This window comes from Serinus canaria, chromosome 5 (assembly GCF_022539315.1).
Source record: "Serinus canaria isolate serCan28SL12 chromosome 5, serCan2020, whole genome shotgun sequence".
Lineage (NCBI taxonomy): Eukaryota > Metazoa > Chordata > Aves > Passeriformes > Fringillidae > Serinus > Serinus canaria.
This window is the reverse complement of record NC_066319.1, coordinates 7,827,809-7,848,828: the sequence shown is the minus strand read 5'-3', so window position 1 is coordinate 7,848,828 and position 21,020 is coordinate 7,827,809. Positions and strand designations below refer to the sequence as shown.

Here is a 21,020-nt window from a genome sequence, read left to right as displayed (position 1 = left end):
AGGTGACAAGTTGTCAACTTCAGGTTATGTGATGAGGAAGGAGATTTTCTAAAAGCAGTTATTTGTCCATTTTCTCCTGAAATGCTCGTGGTGTATGACAATAAGTTGAGGTGCCCCAGCAGTCCTGTGAAGAGTAATTAGACAGTGATGCATGAAAGAGTGATTGTTTAACCAGTTGGATCTTTCTGAGGGTCCAAAGAACTCTTCAAGCTGTGCAAATCATTATCACTGGGAGGTGATTATGTCTTGTGCTGTCTGTGTGCAGGATTAGGGTAAATAATGAAATGGGATTTTTTAATGATATATTTGGAGGATTAGATTTGCATGGCCTCTTTGTGGATTAAGTTTGGATATGCTGAGATGCAATTTATATGTGAGAAGGAGATAAAGGAGAGGGAGCGGGGGGGAAGGTGGGAGTGTGATTATCAAGCACAGAGAGATGGCTAATCCAGGTGGGCTTAATACACTCAATTACATTTTTAGAAAGGAATAAACGTACTAAGTAGGGATCTCAATTAAGTGCATCCCATCTTTGAGACACTTTTTGGTGTTTTGGTTTTTTTTTTTGCAAAACAAAAAATCACAAATTCAAAATCTCTCCCACTTCTCTTCATTTGCCTTTTTCCATTCAAATTTGAGAGGTCACAAAGTCCATAATTTAAAAGCTTCTAACAGATCAAGGCTGTATTTTTACATTTTCACTTTGCAGGTTTGAGAGTGGTTTGGGGAGGTTTTGTATGTCAGTTGAGAGGTTCATGCTTTTTACCTAATTTCTCTTTAAAAACCACCCAGACTACTTGGTTTCTTCAGTTATAACATTTTACAAATCTCATAAGTACAAAGATGCAGCATAATTCCTTTTTTCCTATTAGTTTATAGGCATTAAGCTGAGTTAATGGAGTTTCAGGAATATGTCAGTCTTAAGAGAATTCATTTCCATGTCACTGCTTGCTTCCAAGAATTAGTAATTTAGGCTTGCAGAAAACATCTAGAAATTACAAGTTTATTTTGCCATTCCTGCTTTTGTAACCTTTGGGCACCTTGGAAATGGGTTTTGACATTTCTGTAACAATCAAACAAATGTACATTTTTACCATTAAATTCACAAGCTCAAAGCTCAAGTGCTTTTTCAGCTGCATGACTTTAATCCAGGTTTACTGCCTGCCTTTGGTGTTTGCCGTGGTCTCTGGGATGCTGTTTGCACTCCCTGTGCCTCAGGTACCTCATGCTCTAAATTGCAAAGCTTTTCTGAGGAGAAACTTCATGAATGTTGACCCTCAGCAATAAGCTGGTCTTTTATGTGATCCATTTCAGGGTTGATTTTCAATTCTATTTAGGCAATTTCATCCTAATTGCATGATTTGAATTTTGTTTAATTTTTGTAATACTTGTATTACAAGTATTTATCCAACAAGTGCATGTTCAGATGTTATTCCAAAATTGTGTAATATCGTGCACTTTTTCTAAACCTTCACTGTATTTTAGGGAAAACAAGACAAACCACTCTTCAGTTTAACCAGTGCACAATTAAAAGCCATCTAATTTTCTAGTGATCCATTCATGAGGGTTTCAAAGTGTGTTATAAATAAAACTTCTTCAGTTTCTGTCACAGAAGAACTCAAAAATCTGAACTTTGAAAACAATTTTACTGTCACATTTAAAATAAATCCTTAATCTAGAGTCAACTAAGTGGTGAAAAATGAAACTTGAAAGGGCCTGGCTTGAGGTGTAGATAAAAGATTGTCAGATTTGAAAAGGAAGACCTACTTTCTGCTCCTTTTTGTGAAGACTTCAGCAGATGAAGAAAAGGCATTAGGTGAAATTGTAAGAACTAACAAACCAAAAGCTAACAGAAAGGATAATATATATTTCAGGCTGATTTTTACTGTGATCTTTTGGTGTTCTTAATGTATACTTATGCCCCCTCCCCCTTTCCCCCCTTGTTCTGGTTTTTACAGCCCCTGAATTTGAATCTAATTAATTAGACTTTATTCCCAGTGGTGGCTTGGTGTCAGCAGGGAGAACCCCAAGCAGGTAAAAACCCCAGATCTCAGTCTCCCGAGTGCTTCCTTTGGTAGATGTTCCCAGTATAGATGGAGAGTGCTCAGCTGCAGTCTAGAAACACCACATTAATCATTTGAGAGGCCTTTTCCTGCACAAGTGTGTTTGCTCGTCCTCAGTTTCTCCTGCCTGAGGTCTAATTGCAATGTTTATTGGCAGAAATGGCATTAATTTCGAGTAGATTTGGCACGGGGGCTGCACATTGCTGGTGTGACAGGTAGCACAGAGAGCCCATCTCCAGACTTTGGAGCAGCACTGTTTATTCAGCCCCCTCCCTTTTTATATAGAATACCAACCACTTGGGAGACATTTTCTGCAAAATGTGACACAGTCAAGCAGAACTTGACAAAATTGTCGTTAGAATTTGAAAGCTGTATTTTTTTCAGTGTTTTATCAGCTCATTCTTCAAGAGTAAGGGGAATTGGAAGAATAACAGGGTGGTAACACCAAGTTCAGATAGTCTGAAATAACTCTCAGTGCATTTGTTCAGAATCACCAGCACACTCCCTGTTCCACAGCTTTTGAAATTTTCCTGTGGGATGTGAAGTAGGAATAGGTTGAGTCTAAAGCAGTGGGAATGGGGATTGGGAAGGGTCTGGAGTATCAGAAGTGCCTGAGGGACGTTGGTGGGGGGTTGGGGGGATGGTTCAAGCTGGGGAAAAGGAGGCTCCAGAGGGACCTTCTGCCCCCCACAGGAGGGGGCTGCCAGGTGGGATCGGGCTCTGCTCCCAGGGAACAGGGACAGGACAAGAAGAAACAGCCTCAGGGAGTGCCAGGGGAGGTTCAGTTTGGATATTAGGGAGAATTTCTTCATAGAAAGAGTTTCCAGACATTGGAACCTTGGTGCTGGACCCTGAGATATTTAACAGCCATGTAGATGTGGCACTTGGGGACATGGGTTGGTGGTGGCCTTGGCAGTGCTGGGATAACATTTTTACTCAGTGATCTCAGAGGGCCTTTCCAGCCTTTATGATTCCATGGTTCTATAGCTCTGTGACCAGTAGAGACCCAGCTGTACCCGAGCTGTGTGCTGTGGTTGCACATGCATGTCTGCTATTGTATTGATCAGAAATTATATTCACATCAATTGTTTTAAGGCTCATTAGCCATTTAATGCAGATCAAAGCTTTCACTGTCTTATTACTCATTGAAATGACTCAAGTGAAGTCTCTTTGACCAGAGAGAGAAGTTTTCATGTCCTGTGGATTTTCAGGGCAAAACAAATGTGTGGCATCAACCCCATTTGTGTTTTGCAACATTTACTGTCTGACTTCATTGTGTGCTAGTTACGTGAGAAGTATTTTTACTGCATTTTCTGGGGTTTTTTTTCTCCCTCTCATAAGCAGCAAAAGAGTGGGTTCAAAAAAAAAAAATAAAGCAGTATTGTTTTTAGAACACTGCAACAAAATATAGAAATGATAGCTGTGGCACATTTCTAATAGCTGGGCTGAATCATATTCTGTTCCTCTAATGGCATGCGTAATTGCTCCAGGTTTGCAGGCATCCTTCAGCCGCACTTATTTAGATTAGTGACTGATGCATTTCCATGGAAACTTGCAGCAGGGAAAAAAATCCCTCTTGGTGCAGCGTGGAGCTGAAGGGACGTGGGCTTTGAGCCTGGTGTAAAAGAAGGCTTCTTGCTTGTGGTCAGCTTGGTTTGGGGTTTTTGTTGTTGCTGCTCTGTGCAAAGGGAGAGGAGCTGGCACCAGCATTCTGTGTAGAAATTTGGAGCACTTGTCAAATCCTTCATTCTTTGATAAGCTTCAACTTTTTGAGTGTGGTTGAAGGAGTACATTTTGAAATGAAATGTCTCGGTGGTTTTCTCTGAGGATGCAGAAGCACCCAGACCCCAGGTAAGCTGGTGAGAAACTGGCTGGAAAGTCCAAGTCCAAGAATGAAGCTCATTTTTGGAGGTTGTTGTGCGGAGTTTTAATGAAGGATCACTGAGTTTTGAAGTGCTAGTGGCAGGAATGGAAAGGTTTTATAGGACCTCCATCACTAAAATGCCTGGAAAACAGAATTGCTTTTAAAAACTTTGCACAGTACTGTTGTTTTCCTCAATATCTGGTACAATCTTTATTTGCACTGCCTAACATATAATATTTGATTCTTAGTGCTTTCTTAGAAAACTCAATTCTCAGCAATTCTTTCTCATTTCCAGCAGTGTTTAAGGTTGCAACATGGATTTTCAAATGCATTCATTTAAAGTAATTGCCCTTATGTGTCTACACACTGCTGTAAGGACAAGTATGTACCATACTTTTTAAAAGGTAGGAATATTTTTGGATTTGGCACCTTTCCTGCTGCAATCATCCTAATTATTTGGAATACTGGTGTAGGTTCTCTAGGAGGAAGTTCTCAAACCAATGGTGATAGCTTATTCTACTTGAAAATTAATTATCCTGTGGCCTGGCTCTGAATCATGTGTTACTTAGCAGTCATCGATGCAAAGTACCTCTAACCATATCTATAAATTATTTTGATTTTTTATATATGTTATTTATTTTATTATATCTAACCATCTCTGTATGTTCTGATACAGCACCACAAGTTCAGTTGCTGAAGTTTGGTACTCCTGCTAAAAGTGATGTGGTGTTTCTAAGTAATTTTTCTTTTGCATTTTTGAATTTGTAGTTGAATGTTGTATTTTAGACACATGCAACAGCATGGCAAGGCAGGAATTCTTCCTGGTGAGCAGGGAACTTCCACAGCCGCAGCTCCTTGTTCCACCCTCATCTTCTCCTCCCTGGTCCTGTGTAAACCTGGGTACCAGATTGCTCAGCACCATCCTGCTCTGAGCTATTTGTTTGCTGCAACTGGAGTTATAACAGTAAATTAGAAGTTACTCTGAGGCCCTTACAGTGGAAGTTGTGAAGCATTCCTCTGTTTGTTGGGTTTTGGTCATGTTTGGTCATTTTCACTGTGTTATCCACAGTGAAAATCAGATTGAGAAGTCCACATGCACAGTCAAGGCAGAGGAAAAACAAAAGGCAGTGCTGTAGTGAAAAAGATGGTGAGGTTCTAGGAACTTCCCACATATCTCCCATGTTCAGCAGCTTCTTATGTATTCAAAATTTTATCTATTATTGAAGGCAAAGAATTTGACAGATCATTGATCCTGAGTACAGCTGGCGAAGATTTAGACTTGAATGAAGCTTCTTGTAAGGGAGGAAATTGAGGGGAAACATTTGTATCACCATTGATGATGAAAGTCCATAATAAGTCTTGCTGAAACTTGCTGTACATGAAAATTAATGATTTTTGAAATTGAATAGAAGAATAGCTTTCCAGGGCCTGTTTTTCCTTACTCAGCCCAAAATAATTCCCCATGTTCTTTCCAACTCAGAGTGCTTAATGACCTTCTCACAAGCAGTTGGTTGTCTTTGTGGGGCTGTAAACATGTCTCAGGTAGGAACAGTCCCTGTCATGCTGAGCAGAGCACAGCTCCTGCCACACAAGCAACTGCAGAGTTCCTTCACAAGCCTCTAATGGAATTTCCCTAAATTTAATGCAAAGTCTTTCTGTCAAGGCAAAGTCATTAAGCCAGGTTTCACCTGGCACCTGCCCTTTGCTACAGGCCATCATTCTGGGTTATGCTGCTGCCATCAGTAAGAACACTGATATTTGCAGGCAATATTTGAACTATTTGCTGGGAGCATGAAAAATGTGAAATACGGCGTTATGATTAAAAACATTCATACCCTGAGTCAGTTCTGAAGAGCTGGAACATTACACCACCTGAGCTTTGTAAGTGAACAAACCATCCTGACCTTCAGGATAAATAACATTTGCAACAGATGATAGTGCCAGCAGGCAGCTCATCAAGACTTCTTTGTTCTCCCTGGATCCAAAAAACAAGATGCCTTTATTTATGTGTGCAGGAGCACTTTGAGATTGACATGGAGAGCTGTTTTTTATGAGGCAGATGCACATATTGTCAGGCCATAATTACAGCTTAGGCAAAGTGCACCAAAGTTGCTTTGTTTTGGCCTGACTTGGTAAAAGCTGGGTATTTCAGCAAAGATCAAACTCGGTGCACGTGGACCAAAGCCATGTTCAGCTGCTAGAAACTCTGAGGTCAACATCCAGCTCTTTATGAGCTCTTCATTCTTTTGCTTTAAGATGCATTTTACTCTGTAAATCAAAGAGGGGAAAAAAATCTGTCCTCTGTCAATTAACTTCTTTTTATGAGATCATCCAGGGCTGTGTCTGTGCCTGTCCCAGACAGAGTGGGTTAATCCTCTGCATTAGCTGAGACCAGGGGCACAGAGCTTCCACAGAGAGGCAGAGGGAATGGAGACCCTCGGAAACCCAACAGGAGAACTTAGGGAAAAATCATGGGACCCTTACCATGTTTTGAAAATATTCTGCAAATGAGGGAAGAGCTGCAGAATCCCACAATTGTACAAAGAGCTGGTAAAGTTGTTAGGACAGTAAGAAGCAAATGCTTCCACAACTACTTGCTGGGGTTTTATTTTTCAGGTATAAGTAAGCTTTTTGTTAAATTAAAGGGAAAACTGATGACATGGGGAACACTGTTCTTCCATAACTGCCTCTCCAGCAGGTCCAAGTTGTATATTTCAGTTATTAAGGTTTCCCTTGCAAACAAACTTGCTGATTCACTCCATTGATCGTCCATTTCAGCATTCTTTGTGGGTAAAAGAATTCACTGTATTCCAGCTAATATTCCTCTAAGGATGAAGGAGGGAATCAACAGTGTCTTCCTTTATTTTTCTGAAAATAAGATTTAGTAGGGGGGAAAAAAAAAGGAAAGGCAGAAGAACGTCAAAGGATTTGCTATTCCACTCAAGTTGTCCTTGAGACATTTTTATGCTTATTCTCAAATCTGAAACACTTCAAAAACCACATAAGCTTTGCTTTTCTCGTCTTTAACTGAAAGAAAAATTGGCTGAGACCATCACATCAACTGAACACTGGGACTTAAAAAAAACCCCAAAACATCCACAAACTGAAGGAAAAAAAAGTGAGCCATGAATTAAAGGTTTTCATTAATTTACTGTTTATAATGCCTTCATCATATGCTTCTTTTCTGTTGATCCTCACAGTTTATCCCTTCGAATGAAGCATCAATGTTTTTGCCAGCAAATTGCAAAGATATGAAAAAGATAATTGTAGTTTCTTCTGAATTCTTGGGTGCAACATACCTGCAGATCTCACTTTCATGAGTTTCTATACCCTTTATCAGAATCAATGATCAAACAGTTAATAGAGAAAATTTCTATTTCTATTTCTTCATCCCATTTTTGGGACATTTTTTAGAATTCATAATTCTGCTCTGTGTGATTTGGAGGAGGATCTCTGAACTTCATCTTTCCTATGGCTCAAATGAAATGCTCAAACAAAGTAATAAGAAATGTCATCTTAAACAATTGCATCATGGGCTGGAAAAATCTTCTCACTTTTCACCATTTTATTGTACCATATTTAATAGGCAATCTAGTTTTGATGAACCTCCATTTTCTAAAGGGAAACAGGAATAAGTAAAATAAGTTATTGAGACTTCACAGTTTGTGGTATGAAGAATATTGTTATCTTTTAATGTGATTATTTTCTGGAGCATCATTTGGTATGGCAGATATTTTGGATATACTTGGGATAGAAAAATGCGTGCTCTTCTTAGTGGTGTTTTCAATCCTGTCAGCCTTTTCTCTACTTTTTCTCATGACCAAATTTGGATCAATTTAAGGAAAAACACATAAGATAGGGGCCCTGTCTTGTTGCAAACCAGCACAAGTGTCCTTGAATAGTGAATATCTGCTGACTTTATTATTAGACTGCTTCCCTCAGCTTTGAATAACTTCTGATCTAACCCCCAGCTGTCACCGACATGTTTTATGAAAAATCCTTTCCTTAGGATTTTTCCCCTCCTGAGAAACTGAGAGGCCTCAAGAACAAACTGTAAACAATTCTTATCTGCTGCTGTGGAATGCAACAGGGGGAATCTGTGATTGGCCTCATCAGGCTGTTTCCAATTAAGAGCCAATCACAGTTCACCTGTCCGGCCGGTCTCGGTCTGGGAGAAGACCTTTGTTATTCATTCCTTTTCTATTCTTAGCTTAGCCTTCTAGTGAAATCCTTTCCTCTATTCTTTTAGTATAGTTTTAATATATTATCTATCATATAATAATAAATCAACCTTCTGAAACATGGAGTCAACTTTCTCGTCTCTTCCCTCATCCTGTGACCCTTGTGGACAATACCACACCCAGCATAAACGGTTGGGAAAGGGCTTTTCCCCCAGGAAGGGGAAGGTGCAGAGGGAAGGCCTTTAATTCTGCCACTGTTTTGGGTGTTGTACCTGCAGAGAGCTGTACCTGAACTGCTCTGGCAGAGAACATCTATAAATGTCTATTGGGAGTGAAACATCTTCCAGGGCTGTCACTGGGGAAGGGGGATGGAAGAAGGAAAAGCTGCATGTTTTGGGGTGGGGATAAAACCCACCCTTACCCACCTGTTGTATCTGGGGAGTGCCTGCTGCTCTCTTGCCTCCCAGTATCACAGCAGAAATTCTGTGTTGCACTCCTGTTTCCTCTGTTCATCCTGTGGACATGCTGGCGGCTCAGAGCCTTTCCTAGAGTGCTGGCAGCTCTGGCAGCATCCCTGCTGGCAGAGCATCCTGCGCGGTTTCCTTGGAAACACGGCGCCGAAATGCCCTGCGAGGAGCAGCAGGGAGGAGACACGGAGTGGAGACAATTGCTTTGGGATTTTTTTCGCCCTCTGTGGGAAATCAGGACTTTTGGATAACTAACTAATATGATTAACTAGAAGCTGTTTATTGTTTGTATTATGTACTTAATTATTCATTCTATCTTAACTGCGCACACTGATCACGCATCTCTTGATTGGTGTCTCTATCTTGTTCACATGTTCTGCATGCACTTCTCAGAATATGTGATTGGTTACAGTCCAGGTGTTTCACAGCCCTCTGTTGTCTGGTTATCTATCTCTGTAATCTAGTTCTTCTAGTCTTGGTATTCTGTTTCTCAGCCTTTTCTTTCTTAATTTAGCACAATTTATGTCTTAGTAACCTTGACGAATTCTGGAGGGTGTTGATGAGAATAACTAGGAGCAGTTTGCTGGGGCACACAATGGCCTAGACCCTGCAAATACATTGCTACACCCCTCCTAGTTCTTTACCTTCCAAAGCAATATCAAATATGTGAGCAGCCTCGTCCAAGCAGGAGCGTCAGGGTGGGAGTGGGCTGGCTGCTGGAACAGGCCCACAATTGTGACGTGGGCTGAAACAGGGCACAAGTGGCCTAATAGGAGTGGTTTAGAGTCCAAAATTTATTTCTTGCTTTTCATGGCAGTGATCTTTCAGCTTTTGATAATGTCTGCAAGATCTGTTGGAGTCCTGTGGTCACTTATGAGACTGAGACAGAGAATCTACAGTAAGTCCTATGTTTATTTGGAGGAAAGCCCTCACTGCTCCTGAGGTAGAGAAAGAAGGAAGTGTTTTCCACCTACACTTTCTCAGTGCTCACCCCTCTTTGAACTCTGTAAATTACATTCTGGAAGGGCAGGGTTTGAGCCTGTTGCTTACTGAGATGTCTGCAACAATAAATGATTCTAATAAAGAAACAGCTGGGGCTTTATTATTTTGATTGCCACTATTGCCAAGGGCACACAGTTTATTTCTGCTGCAGTTCCACAGGCTTCAATGGAAAATGCACCAGGAAAAAAAAATGTTGTGTTCTTATGGTATTTACTCTGGTAAAATATGGGCTTCTCAAGAGCTCTAAAAATTTCAAGTGATATCCCAATGTTTCTGTCTTTTGTCAATGTTAAGGAGACAGGACCATTTTTGCAAACCCTGGCATTTTGTTCTACCTCTTAGAAAAACTTTTTTAACTGATCCAACTTGATGCAGTGACTTTTCATCTGTGGTGACAGATATTTCTCTCAGTAAGAATGCAGTATTATTAAAATAATTATCTTTATTAAAATAAAACTGCTAAATAATATGTTTCTAGACCTTCCTGTCCATATCTTCTTGCTGGTCTTTCTAATCTGTCTGCTACCAAGTTTAGGAAGAAATCCTCAAAAGATTCTGTGGGTAAAAGCTTCTTAAATAATTATGGGGTTGTTAGTGCTAGGTGGTCCTAACTTGCTGCAAAGCATTTTGATAAAGAGTTCTGGTCCTAAGAAAACCTGGGACATAAGAATGGGTACAAATCCGGGGAAACCTGAAGCTAACCCCTTGATGCAAATATACCTATAACAGTGTTATTGTGCTATATTTGGCTTGAATTCAGAACAGCATTTGTTAGGCATTTGCCTATGGGTTCTTTGTGTTCTTTTGTCAAGCCAGAGAATGGAATCCTTTTCCTTTTTCAGTCCCCAGTTCATTCTGATGGCAGATTCCTGGTCCTCCCCCCCTGCTCCTGGGTGTCTGTACTTGTGCTGTGTAATAGGGCAGCCTGGAATCTGTGTGAGGTGAGGAAAAGAGGGTAATTAGGGAGCTTAACACAGCAGCCTGGGAAACTGCCACTTAGCCTCGAGTTATGCACCTTGCAAGGCTTCTGTTTTCCCAAATAACCCCTGGCTGCACACAGAGGAGTGGGGGGAAACAGAGGGGAGCAGACCCAAGCTGCAGCTGAAGAGTGCTGGCTCTGCAATCCTGAGGAGTTTAACAAAGCTCTCTGTCTTGCTGTGCCTTCCCATCCCTCCCACCCACTTTGTATTCCTTATAGCACTGAAATATCATGCTATAGAAAACAGATTCTGCAAGGGGAACATCTGGCTCCTTAAGGCTCAAGCAGTTGCTTTGCGATTTCAAAATGTTCTTTATCATAATTTATTTCTTGTAATAATTTCTGAGGGACTTCTGAGAACAGGCCAGGGGGAAACTCAAAGTGGACTCCAGGTTTATGATTTTCTGTGTTTCTTCTGTTTATATCTCTTGGTATGAACCTGATTTTTAGACTGGCATGAAAAAAAGAATGTTTCTTGATGGGGAACAGACTGCACTTTGTGCAGTAGGAGCAGGAATTTTGGGTAAATGAAAGGCTTTTTAGGCAGAAAATACAGGTTGTAGGTGAGTGACAAAGGGACAAAATAAACTAAACTCTGAAGTAGAGTTCATATTATAATAGGAATTTTCTCCCTCTCTGGCCAGTAGGATGGAGGCTGGCTGGTCTCCACATAATATATATAAATGTAAATATTTTTGATTTTTTCCTAATACTGCTTTTCTTGGCCCTTGCCAATTGGTGCACAGCTCTGAAGAAACAATTTTCTTATTCTTTTAGCCAGCTGCAACCTTCATGTACATTTCCAGCTGGAATTTCTCTGTATTATGGATGTATTTGTATTTATGCCTCCAGCTGGGGGCATGATCCAGTTACATGTCAGCTGCACTGGTTAAAGCATGGAAATAGGTGTTTTTCCCACCCTTCCTCCCAAGGTCTGCCTCCCAGGACTTTCTCCTGCTCCTTGGCTGTGTTCAAAGCCCTTCCATCCTGCTCTGATGTTCTTTGTCTCTCTGCAGGCTTGCCTTGGTCATTTGACAGCACCGATCTCTCAGTCATTTGTACCATCCTTAAAAGCTGTGCCACAGAGGTGCTGTGCCTTGAGGGCTCTGGCTGGCTTGGAGAATCAGTAAAATCTGTTGGGAGTGTGTCAGGCTGTCCTTCCATGGAGAGCCCCTCAGCTGTGCAGATCAGACTTTGATGGTCATAATCTAAACCAGAAACTTTTCCATCTGATGTCTCTCAGCCAAACCAAAGGTGATTTCATTGGAGGACCAGCCCATAGTTAGGCAAAAAAAAAAATTGATTTGCATATTTGGCTATTTTCCCAACCTTTCTGACATCTATTGCAGCTTTTTCTTCTTTCTTCTTCTATTTTGCCTCTTTGCTATAAAAGGCACAAATACTGGACACAAAAGTTTTTGCCACTGAGAATGTGAGTAGAGCTTTTAAACTTGTGAATGATGTGATTCATGATCTCCAAGAAGTTCTCCTTATTCACTTGATGTGTCTGATGCCATAAAAGAATATCTCCAAAGCCAACATTTTTTTTCCAGAATGCCTTGAAACTATGTTAATTCACTGTGAGGGAATATTAAGAAAGACAGAAGTATTGAAAATTCTTTTTTCTCTGTGCAGAAACACGAGCAGATAGAACAAAGAAGCTGTTTAGACACTACACTGTTGGATCCTATGACAGCTTTGATGCTTCAAGGTAAGAATTTTTCCTTTTGGTTGCAATCTGTTAATAAAACCTTCCTAGGTTTTATTTAATTGTTACTTTTGGTTTAGGCTTTGGAGAGGAAGGGGGAAGCAGATCACTAAACAGAACTTCTGAGGATACCGTTTTACTTCTAAATTGGTTTTTATTGCAGTTTTCTTTGTTCATATGAAGGGGTGTAGAAAATTTGGGAGCAGTGAAGTCATGAGTTTCACTGATTTATTTTGGGAGTGGTGAAAGATTTGTTGTTCTGAACAGTAACTTTGGAACCTGAGTAGAACTGAAGCTGCTGCAAATGGGAAATCAGATTATTTATTTGTGGAGAATTAATGATTTATAAGCATGTTCTTCTCCCCCATGGATATACCTTGAACATACAGGTGACTGCTGGTAGAAAGGATGACCTTCAAAACACAGAACCTAGGTTAGCTTTTTGTGTCTTCTTGAGGAAATTTTGGTGGCATACTGGAATTATTATGCTTTTCTCCTGGGTGTCCAATTGCAGCTTGGGTTTGGGTTTTTTTGTTTGTTTGCAAGGAAACCACATTTATTGTAGGAGAAAAACTCTGAAATGTGTAAAGCAATGGCAGAGTTTCATGTAGCACAATACTTAAAAAAAAAATGGTAACTGTTGGTTTTGTTCTGTGATCTTAGACTTTGTTCTGAGGTTCAGGCAGAGCTTCTATGTGAGTTGAAGAATTGGGGAGGGAGTTCCCAGTTGGACATGATGTGACTGACTGGGGGAGTCTGCTGGTGGTAAAGTTGTCAAGAGAAGCTGTGAGCCCATACTCTGAGACAAGCTTTGCAGAGCAGACTCAGTGGTTACCGGGGACATTTGCAGTGAGAAGAGTTGGCTTTATTCAAGGTTCTTTGAGTGATCATTAGTCTACAAAATCCATATCCGTGTCTCTGTATTTCACTGTAAATGGATAGGGCTGTTTCTGCAAAAGAGAGAAGCTGTGTCCGCTGCATGTTGCCTCAGAGATATCAAATAATTCCACTTGGAAACCTTCTGCTACTTTCCAACAGAAGATTTTTTTTTCATTAGAAAATGTCAATTCCATCAAAACCTTCCTTTCCACCTTTTTTTTTGGGGGGGGGGGGAGGGGGTGGGGGTTGTGGGTTTATTTCTGTATTGTTTTGAGTTTTTTTCCTAAAGGTATTGGGTTTGTCCAGTGCAACAGTAAAGCTCTCAAAAAATGTATCTTACCCGATTCAGGACTGAGCAGGAGACATAATCAGGAAAAAATGAACTTTTTTGTATAGCCTTATGTAAATTAGTTTTGAAGAGTGTCTGCACTTGATATCTATTAATTGTCTTAGTAGTAGAGAGGGACAGCAGTAGAGTTCTCCTGACATGGCTTGGAAGAAAACTCTCCTTGAGTTTCCACAGAGAATCCAAGACCCAGTGGATCCATTTGGAAGGGTACTAGTGGAAATTGAGAGGAAAAGGTAGGAGAAGGCAAAATGAATGTGAAATTCTAAGAAATACAGTGGAAAGGTAGACTTGCTTAAGACATTTTTCAGCAAAGAATGGTAAATCTAGAGTTTTTGTAAAGTAACACCAGGAAAACTAAGAAAGCCAATAACACACCAAGTTGTGTTTCAGGTACCTGACTGAGGCTGCAAATCAGCTTTTTGTACCTCTGAATGATGATTCCACTGGTGCTTGTGCATTGCTGCTAAGCAAAGAGAGTTTGCATTTCAGAACCTGTCTGGAGATTTATGTCTCTTGGTGGTACATCCAGATTTAATTCCTCACAAGGGCTTCTTCAGGGAGGGGAATTATTCAAAGAGGCAAACAAGGTGTGAAAGTGAGAGCCATTTTTGATATTCCCAGATTTGTATTGCTTTGATTACTTTCTCTGTTATTTTGTATCAAAGTCGGGGAAGAATACATTAGAACAGATTTAATGCTAGCAGCAAAGGTTTCATAAACATTTGTCAGAAGGCAATTGTGCCTCTGTGCTAAGAACAGCTCTGAATCCAAAGTACTAACAAAGCTGATCCAGTTCCTTTCCAGAGACTGTGTGGGGGAGTAAGGGGAAGTGTCTGCTCCCTTCTCCCTTTCCTTCTCCCTCCCAAAGGGCAAAAATTGCTGAGTAGAAACACTCTGTTCAGAAATCTATATTAATGGGCTTATTCACATGCAGGAAAATACATTGTACATGGCATTTTTCATCTTGAGGAAAATGTGCAGCTTGAGTAATGGAGGTTCATTAAATCCTATTTCAGCTTTGCATAAGAGATCAGTTATCCATACATTAACTTTGGGAAAATGGGGAGGATGCTTACTAATGTGGAGAAAGGCACTGAGACTTGCTTGCCCATGCAAATAGTCACTAAATACCATAAAAATATAATAGAGCATTTGAAACTAGCAGGTCTGATGTATTATCTGCTTTAAATGCTGATGACATGCCCTCAAAAGGGAAGAATTTCTTCTTAATATCTATCCTCTTTCAGTTTAAATCCCCCCTCCTTGTCCTAAAGAGCAGATACACCACGGAAACTGCAAGGAGATAATGCAGAACTGATCTGCCACATCTCTGAAGTTTTCTGTCTTCCCTGCATTTGTCAGCAGTTAATTCAAATGAAATTATTTGTAGGGCAAAAATGAGTTAATTGATCAAGGTTGAATTCCAGTTTAATAATAGAAAGTATTGCTGAGGCATAGAATGGATGTTTGAATTTAAAAAAAAACAACTTTATTTTTTAAAAACTTAAAGCTAAGGTAAACCTTTAGAAATTACCATTTTTTAGCTGCTTTTTAACGGAGGTGAAGGAATTGATTGATTTTTTTCAAGATGGGACAGTAGATTGTTCAGTCAGGAAAACATGTGGAATTAATTAGTAGTTTAATTTCAAATGTAAAATGTTATCACCCTTTCAAATGGAAAGGGACTGTTAATACAGTGATAACTTAGTTTTATACTCTGGAGACATAAATGGTATGAGACATAGTGTGGTGCTATGTAAAAATGATAAATTTGGTGTGGTGGAAAACATGATCCATTGCCCCCATGAATTTGGGGACTTTAGGACATGACAGTGGAAACTTTTCCTACTGCATTCATTGCATCATCTCCCACCCCCAGCAGAACAGGGCAGCAGGAAAAGTCAATAACACAACAATGCCAACATTAGTGTAATCAAATCTGCACATGAATGGGAGGTCTCCTGCCTATTCTGTGTCTTTCTGCACAGAGTTATTGACTTTCACATGGGGCTTTTCTCCAGACTCTTTAGCTAGTTCCAATCCCTGCATGGCAGAAGTTTTCCTGGTGTCTTTCTTTGACATCCCATGGCTCCAGCAGTATTCAGGAGCTCACAGGAGAGGATGTGATGAAGAATAACCTTTTCCAAAGGCTGCTTGCCACCACATTAATGACAGGACCAAATTGATTTGCCTTATGGTTTTTGTTCTGTTTTTCTGGAGGAAGACCAAGAGGAAAACAGGATGGTGTAATCTGTAATTAAAGGCTTAATTCCTTCACCCTACTGTCCCTGCTTGGAGTCAGGTGGCAACATCCATGTCCCACGACATGGGTAGAAGCTGACAGGAGCAGCTCTTCAAAAGCCAATTTACATACAAACACCTAATAAAAAATGGAGATTCTTCTCAGAAGTTCTTTCCAGGCCATTCTCTGTTGCTGTTGTCATCTGTGCTGTTGGATAGAGCAGCATAGGATTTATTCCTGAGCAGCTCAGAGAGACTCCTTGGCACAGCTGAAGCTGTCTGCCCCTGCAACTCAGCCTGCTGTGGAGAGCTTGGTTATATTTTTAATTTTTTTAGCCCACAGAATGTGCCTGTTGGATACCTTTTTCCCAAAGTTGTGATGTAAGTGGGGCTGTCTTGGTGGTTTAAGCATTAGTGTGTTCCACACCTATTTTAGTGGAAGTTTTCAGTCCTATGCAGAAATACTTTCATCTGGTTTCATGTGGATATTTCACATAAATAATCTCCCTCTGGAGAAATGCAGTTGCTCATCTCTTTAAATATAGATTTTAAAATAATAAACTATAGATTTTAAACAGATGGAAAGTTTTAGCGGAATTCTGGCTATTGTAAGTGGTGAGGAATGTAAAACTGATGGGGAGCAAAGGGATTTTCTCCTCGGTTATGGTGGCCCTGTGTCCCTGGGGTGGGGAATTTGGCTTATGTGCTTGCTGAGTGCTGCTTGTCTGGCAGCAATCCACCAAATCCTGGCAAATGGATCCTTGCAAAAATTGAGGGAAGGTATAAGAGCTGTTGTTATATTTTATATCCTGCTTCCCACATTTTCATGTTGGTTCTGTTTGGGCAGAACAGTGAGAGAAATGTTGTTACATGGAAAATAAATGGGATTTTCTGAATTGGAGTAAGAACTAGATGATACGGGATTAGAACTAAATGATCCTTAAGGTCCCTTTCAACCCAAACCATTCTAGGATTCTGTGAATTGCTCTTTTGTTTGTTTGTTTTCTGTTGGATATCACCAGTTCCACTGTACTAATGTTTCCTGGGAAGTCTGTACTGTTCAGGAGATCTCTTGAAGGAAATGGGAATAAGGAGATTAAAATGGTGCTGCTCACTCTTAACAATAAATCCACAATTTGGCATTGACACATTGATAATAAGTGGAAAGGGATTTTACAGCTGATTTTACCTGCAGGCATACATTTTAAACATAGTCCTTGGTTTCCTCTGGTGGAAATAAGTAAAACCAGCAGCATTTTAACTTTTTTACCTCTACACATAGCTCAGTTTTTGCCGAGAAGACGGTAACAAAAATATCTGAGTATGCTCATCATTTAATTAAATATAACCCTGTGAGACAGTGATGTGGTTACATCTGAAAGCTCTCTGAGATATTAATGATTTAAAATCTCTGCAGGTGTGATATCATGGTTCTTTTGGGCACAGAGAATGGTCAGCACCAACCAAATTGTAGGGAAAAGATCGTATGTAAAAAGTTTTGTGTGCATGTAATCTCACCTTGATGTGTAAAGTTATTTTGTTGGGCTTGCCTGTTGTCTGTTCTGAATTAATTAGTTAACTGTGAGTATAACAGCCTGATAGCACTGAGCTGCTCTTAATGTGAGGCAGAAAGTCAAGGGTAGCTCAATTTTATTACCTTGTGCCTCATTAACTTGAAGAGCATAATTTGATGCAATTTGAAGAATTGCATATGTATTTAAGCAATAATTAACACATTGTAGCCTCTGTGGAGCAGGTGGAGATGGAAAATGTGAAGTTTTTAATTTACAATTATTCAGTTTCTAATGGAAATTCCTTTGGTTGCTAATAAACAACTCTGCACTTTGCCTCTCCTGCTGTAATGTGATGCCACGATTGAGCTTTTTGTGCTGGTAGCTACAGCAAATATTGAAAGGAATTGCTGAAATAGGAGGCAAAAAGGGTGTCTGTGTGCATCTGAATTGTGGTGCCTCTCCATCTAAACCTGTACTGCAATTGCACTATTAAGGTCTAATACAATTATGGTAAGGTGCAAAACACCACCGTGAGTGATAAAAGTTTCCATTAGCTTCTAAGTGCATTTTTAAGTTGTTTGCTGTCTTAACAGTGAAGTTTGCTCAACTCACTGCAGTAAGATTCCAGCTTTTAGCAGCTAATGGTTTGGTAACTAATGATTAAAATGCATTTTCTGGGCTAGATGTTTGCTAGTGATAAGTGTTAGCCAAAAGAGCTCAAGAGCTGAGGAAAAAAAATATACAGCCTTTCCAAATGTAGAATTACAATGCTCCTTCTGAAAAACTTCTAGGATCTACCTCTAGTGCTAGTCCAGACTTAACTGAGTGCCTGGGCTAGGGAAGCTGCTGCTTGCAAGGGCTGGGATTTGGGGGCTGTGCCATTTCCTGCACAGCAATTGGTACTACCAGGCTCAGCAGGATTTCCTCTGCAACTCCTCCGGCCGGATGCTGGAGGACAGCATGGATTTAAATGTCACCACTGAAAGCAGCAGCCTGTGTCCTGTGCATGGGGGGGAATAAAGTGGGTTTTATTCTTTAAATTAGAATAGAAAAAAATGAAAAAAAGAAAAGAAAAAGGAGTGGAGATGCAGAACAAGTTTGTGAGGGTGTGACACCAGGTTGGTTAGAAACAACAGCCATATAATTAGAGCAGAGATAAACAGGAGATTCAAATGGGATTTTTTTGGGGAGGGGGCAGAAAGGAGGATGATTAGGTTTCTAATAATTGGTGTTTTCCATTCCTGCATCCCAGCCCTGTGATGATTTAATTCCCTGCCCCAGGGCAACTTTGGCTGCCATGCTGTCACCTCATCACCAGATGAGCAAAGGCTCCATATGGTGCCTCTGGTTGGGAATGATGCAGTTGGCAGCCCCAAATGGAACAAATAACTGGTGAGCTCGCACTGTGGGCTTGCCTCCAGTGGGAGTGATCTAAACCACTCTTCCCCACACCCGAGCCCTCTTTCCAGGCAGATTTTCACAAATATTTGTTGCATTTGGTGAATTTGATCTATGAGGCAACATTCTCAGGGTGGCTGGCAGGCAGTGTATGTGTTTTGTTCCTCTTGAAAGCTGAAATGATCTAAAATTGGAAAGGGGTGGATTTGCATGCTCAGTCTCTTTGGTGGTGCAAAAGGAAGGTGTGGGAGGAGGGTGCCTTGTTCCTCCTGGGACAAACCAGATGTGCTGGAGCTGTGTTTCTTTAAGAAATGGAGTTGAACCCAGCAAAGAGGGAGCAGCTAAAGAGCAAACAATAACTGGTGGTGGAGCATTCACCTGGACTAAAGGAGGTCTGGGCTTGAGTCCCTTGTGTGTCAGACTTAAATCCACAGCCTGAGCTGCTGCTGAATGCCAGGAACCTGCTGGACAGAGCAGAGTTTATCCAAGCCCTTTGAAAGTGTTCCTCTTTTCCCAAGCCAGGAGCAGATGCTCTCTCCATCCCTGTGGATGTTAGGGGCTGCTCCATGGCAGTGATTGGCAGATGCACCAATTGAGTGGCTGGTGATGCTGCTGGGGCTTCCCTGCTCCCTCTAACACAAAATGTCAGCCTGTTTTTGGAGAGATGATGTCTGACAAGCACTAAAATGTATCAACAAAAGCTTGGCTTTGAGGGATAAGTGTTACACAAAAACTGAGTTCATGGCAAGGTTCTGAGCAGAGGAACAGTGAGTGTTGAATATGTGCACTTTGAAAAACTGGCTACTGCATTTTTAGGAAGAAAAAAGTCCTGTTACCCATGTGCCTTCTAATTTCTCTAATTTCTTATAGGGCCCAGATAACAGAAATAAGAGTTTGGTGCTCCAGATGAAAACCAGGGCTGATGCTGAGTAGATTGTGGGATCCTTTAGACCAGCATGTCCAAACCTGGAGCAGTTGCACCTATGGCAGAGGTGGTTTATACCTCTACTGCAACCACCTCCAGCACCATAAATTCTGAAATACATTAAAATCTATGCATCTGAAATTATAAACCAATGTTGTTACCTTGTCTCCAGTACACAAAAAAAGAAAGCTTCATATTCCCAGAAATTCCACATCAGTGCAACCAATAAGCTGAATGTGAAAGGCAAGGGGGCAATAAAGACATTCACAGTCAATTCAGCATTCACATTCCAGTTCAACATTCACATAATTAAGAGAAGTCATGTCCAATTTAAATAAAATTGTAAAGTCAGTGATTTTTTTTTCACTGCTACCAGCATTTTGGGCTAAACTGGCCATGCTTTGACAGAATTGCTGCAAATGATGATGTTGGGAGGCAGGAAAGCTGTTAAGATGGACATTTTGTCTTGCAGGTAAGCAAAATTTGGAGTAGTCTTAAAATAACGCAAGAGTTTACTGCAATTAGAGAAATGGAGAGGGAGAATATATTTCAGAAAATAAGGTAGAGTTGCCACCTCCTTTCTGATGTTAATGAGACTGTGAAATAATGTGATTAGTCAGGATTTTTAAAGGGATATGTGAAAATTTTAACTGTAATTCACATCACCTTTACAGCTTTTCTGTGCAAAATCCTAGAAAATCAAAGTTTCTCACTGTACACTGTATTTTTTAAGCTCTTGTAGAAGAATAAAGATGTTTTTCTGAAAATCTTTATGCCTTTGGTGAGGCCTCATTTGTTTTGAGACAGAAATTCAAACTTACTTGTGAGTTATATACTAAAGGTATAACATTTTTTGTCATAAAAATTTGCAGTGTGTTTCACATTGATTTAATCACTGTGCTCTTCTCTACAATGCAGACTTGTAAGTAAAATAGTTCCATCTCTAAAACTGAAATGTACAGTCAGAGCTACTCACACTCCTTGTGGTCAGGGCTGCATTTATTTTCCAAAGAATGCAGGACAGGAGGATAATTCCTCCTGCTCATCAGAGCAAACAGGATGTGATGGAAAACTTGAGGGATCCCTTAGAACTGATCTGAAACTCATGTTTGTTACCAGTCCTGAAATCACCAGCTTCTTTCCCCTATTTTGTAGCTTATTTTTGTTTAGACTCTCTTGGAGCAAATGGAGTTATGACACCAAAATGTACTGCGAGTTTAATAATTGTTTTAAAGACTTCCAAGGTCAAACTGCTACCTTAAAGGGCTTGTAGCACATTTAAAAAGTGTTAATAAAACACTTTCTGTTTATTTTCTTTTAAACGCAAGGTGTGATTGAAGTCACTTCCCTTGTTCTGCCTTTGTTACTTGTCCTGTTTGATAACCATGAACATGTTCCTCTCCTTGGCACTGAGGTTGTCTGTGATAATAATGACCAATTTTAGCAAAAA

General features: G+C 40.3%; 2 protein-coding genes across 3 annotated transcripts in view; one reads left to right on the top strand and one right to left on the bottom strand.

The window, feature by feature from the left end:
- PPFIA1 (PTPRF interacting protein alpha 1) overlaps nt 1-21,020 on the bottom strand; it is a 503,873-nt gene that overhangs the window by 277,978 nt on the left and 204,875 nt on the right. Inside the window, exon 28 of one of the 2 annotated variants that reach the window (XM_050975046.1) lies at nt 6,711-6,722. The exons of the other annotated variant lie outside the window; for it this stretch is intronic. The gene's annotated coding sequence lies outside the window, so the exon portion shown is untranslated. Of the gene's footprint in view, nt 1-6,710; nt 6,723-21,020 lie in introns of those variants that run through there. 2 annotated transcript variants of the gene reach the window in all.
- SHANK2 (SH3 and multiple ankyrin repeat domains 2) overlaps nt 1-21,020 on the top strand; it is a 259,058-nt gene that overhangs the window by 116,731 nt on the left and 121,307 nt on the right. Inside the window, exon 14 of the mRNA XM_050975060.1 lies at nt 12,192-12,267. Coding sequence (XP_050831017.1) covers nt 12,192-12,267 — 76 coding nt within the window. The remainder of the gene's footprint in view (nt 1-12,191; nt 12,268-21,020) is intronic.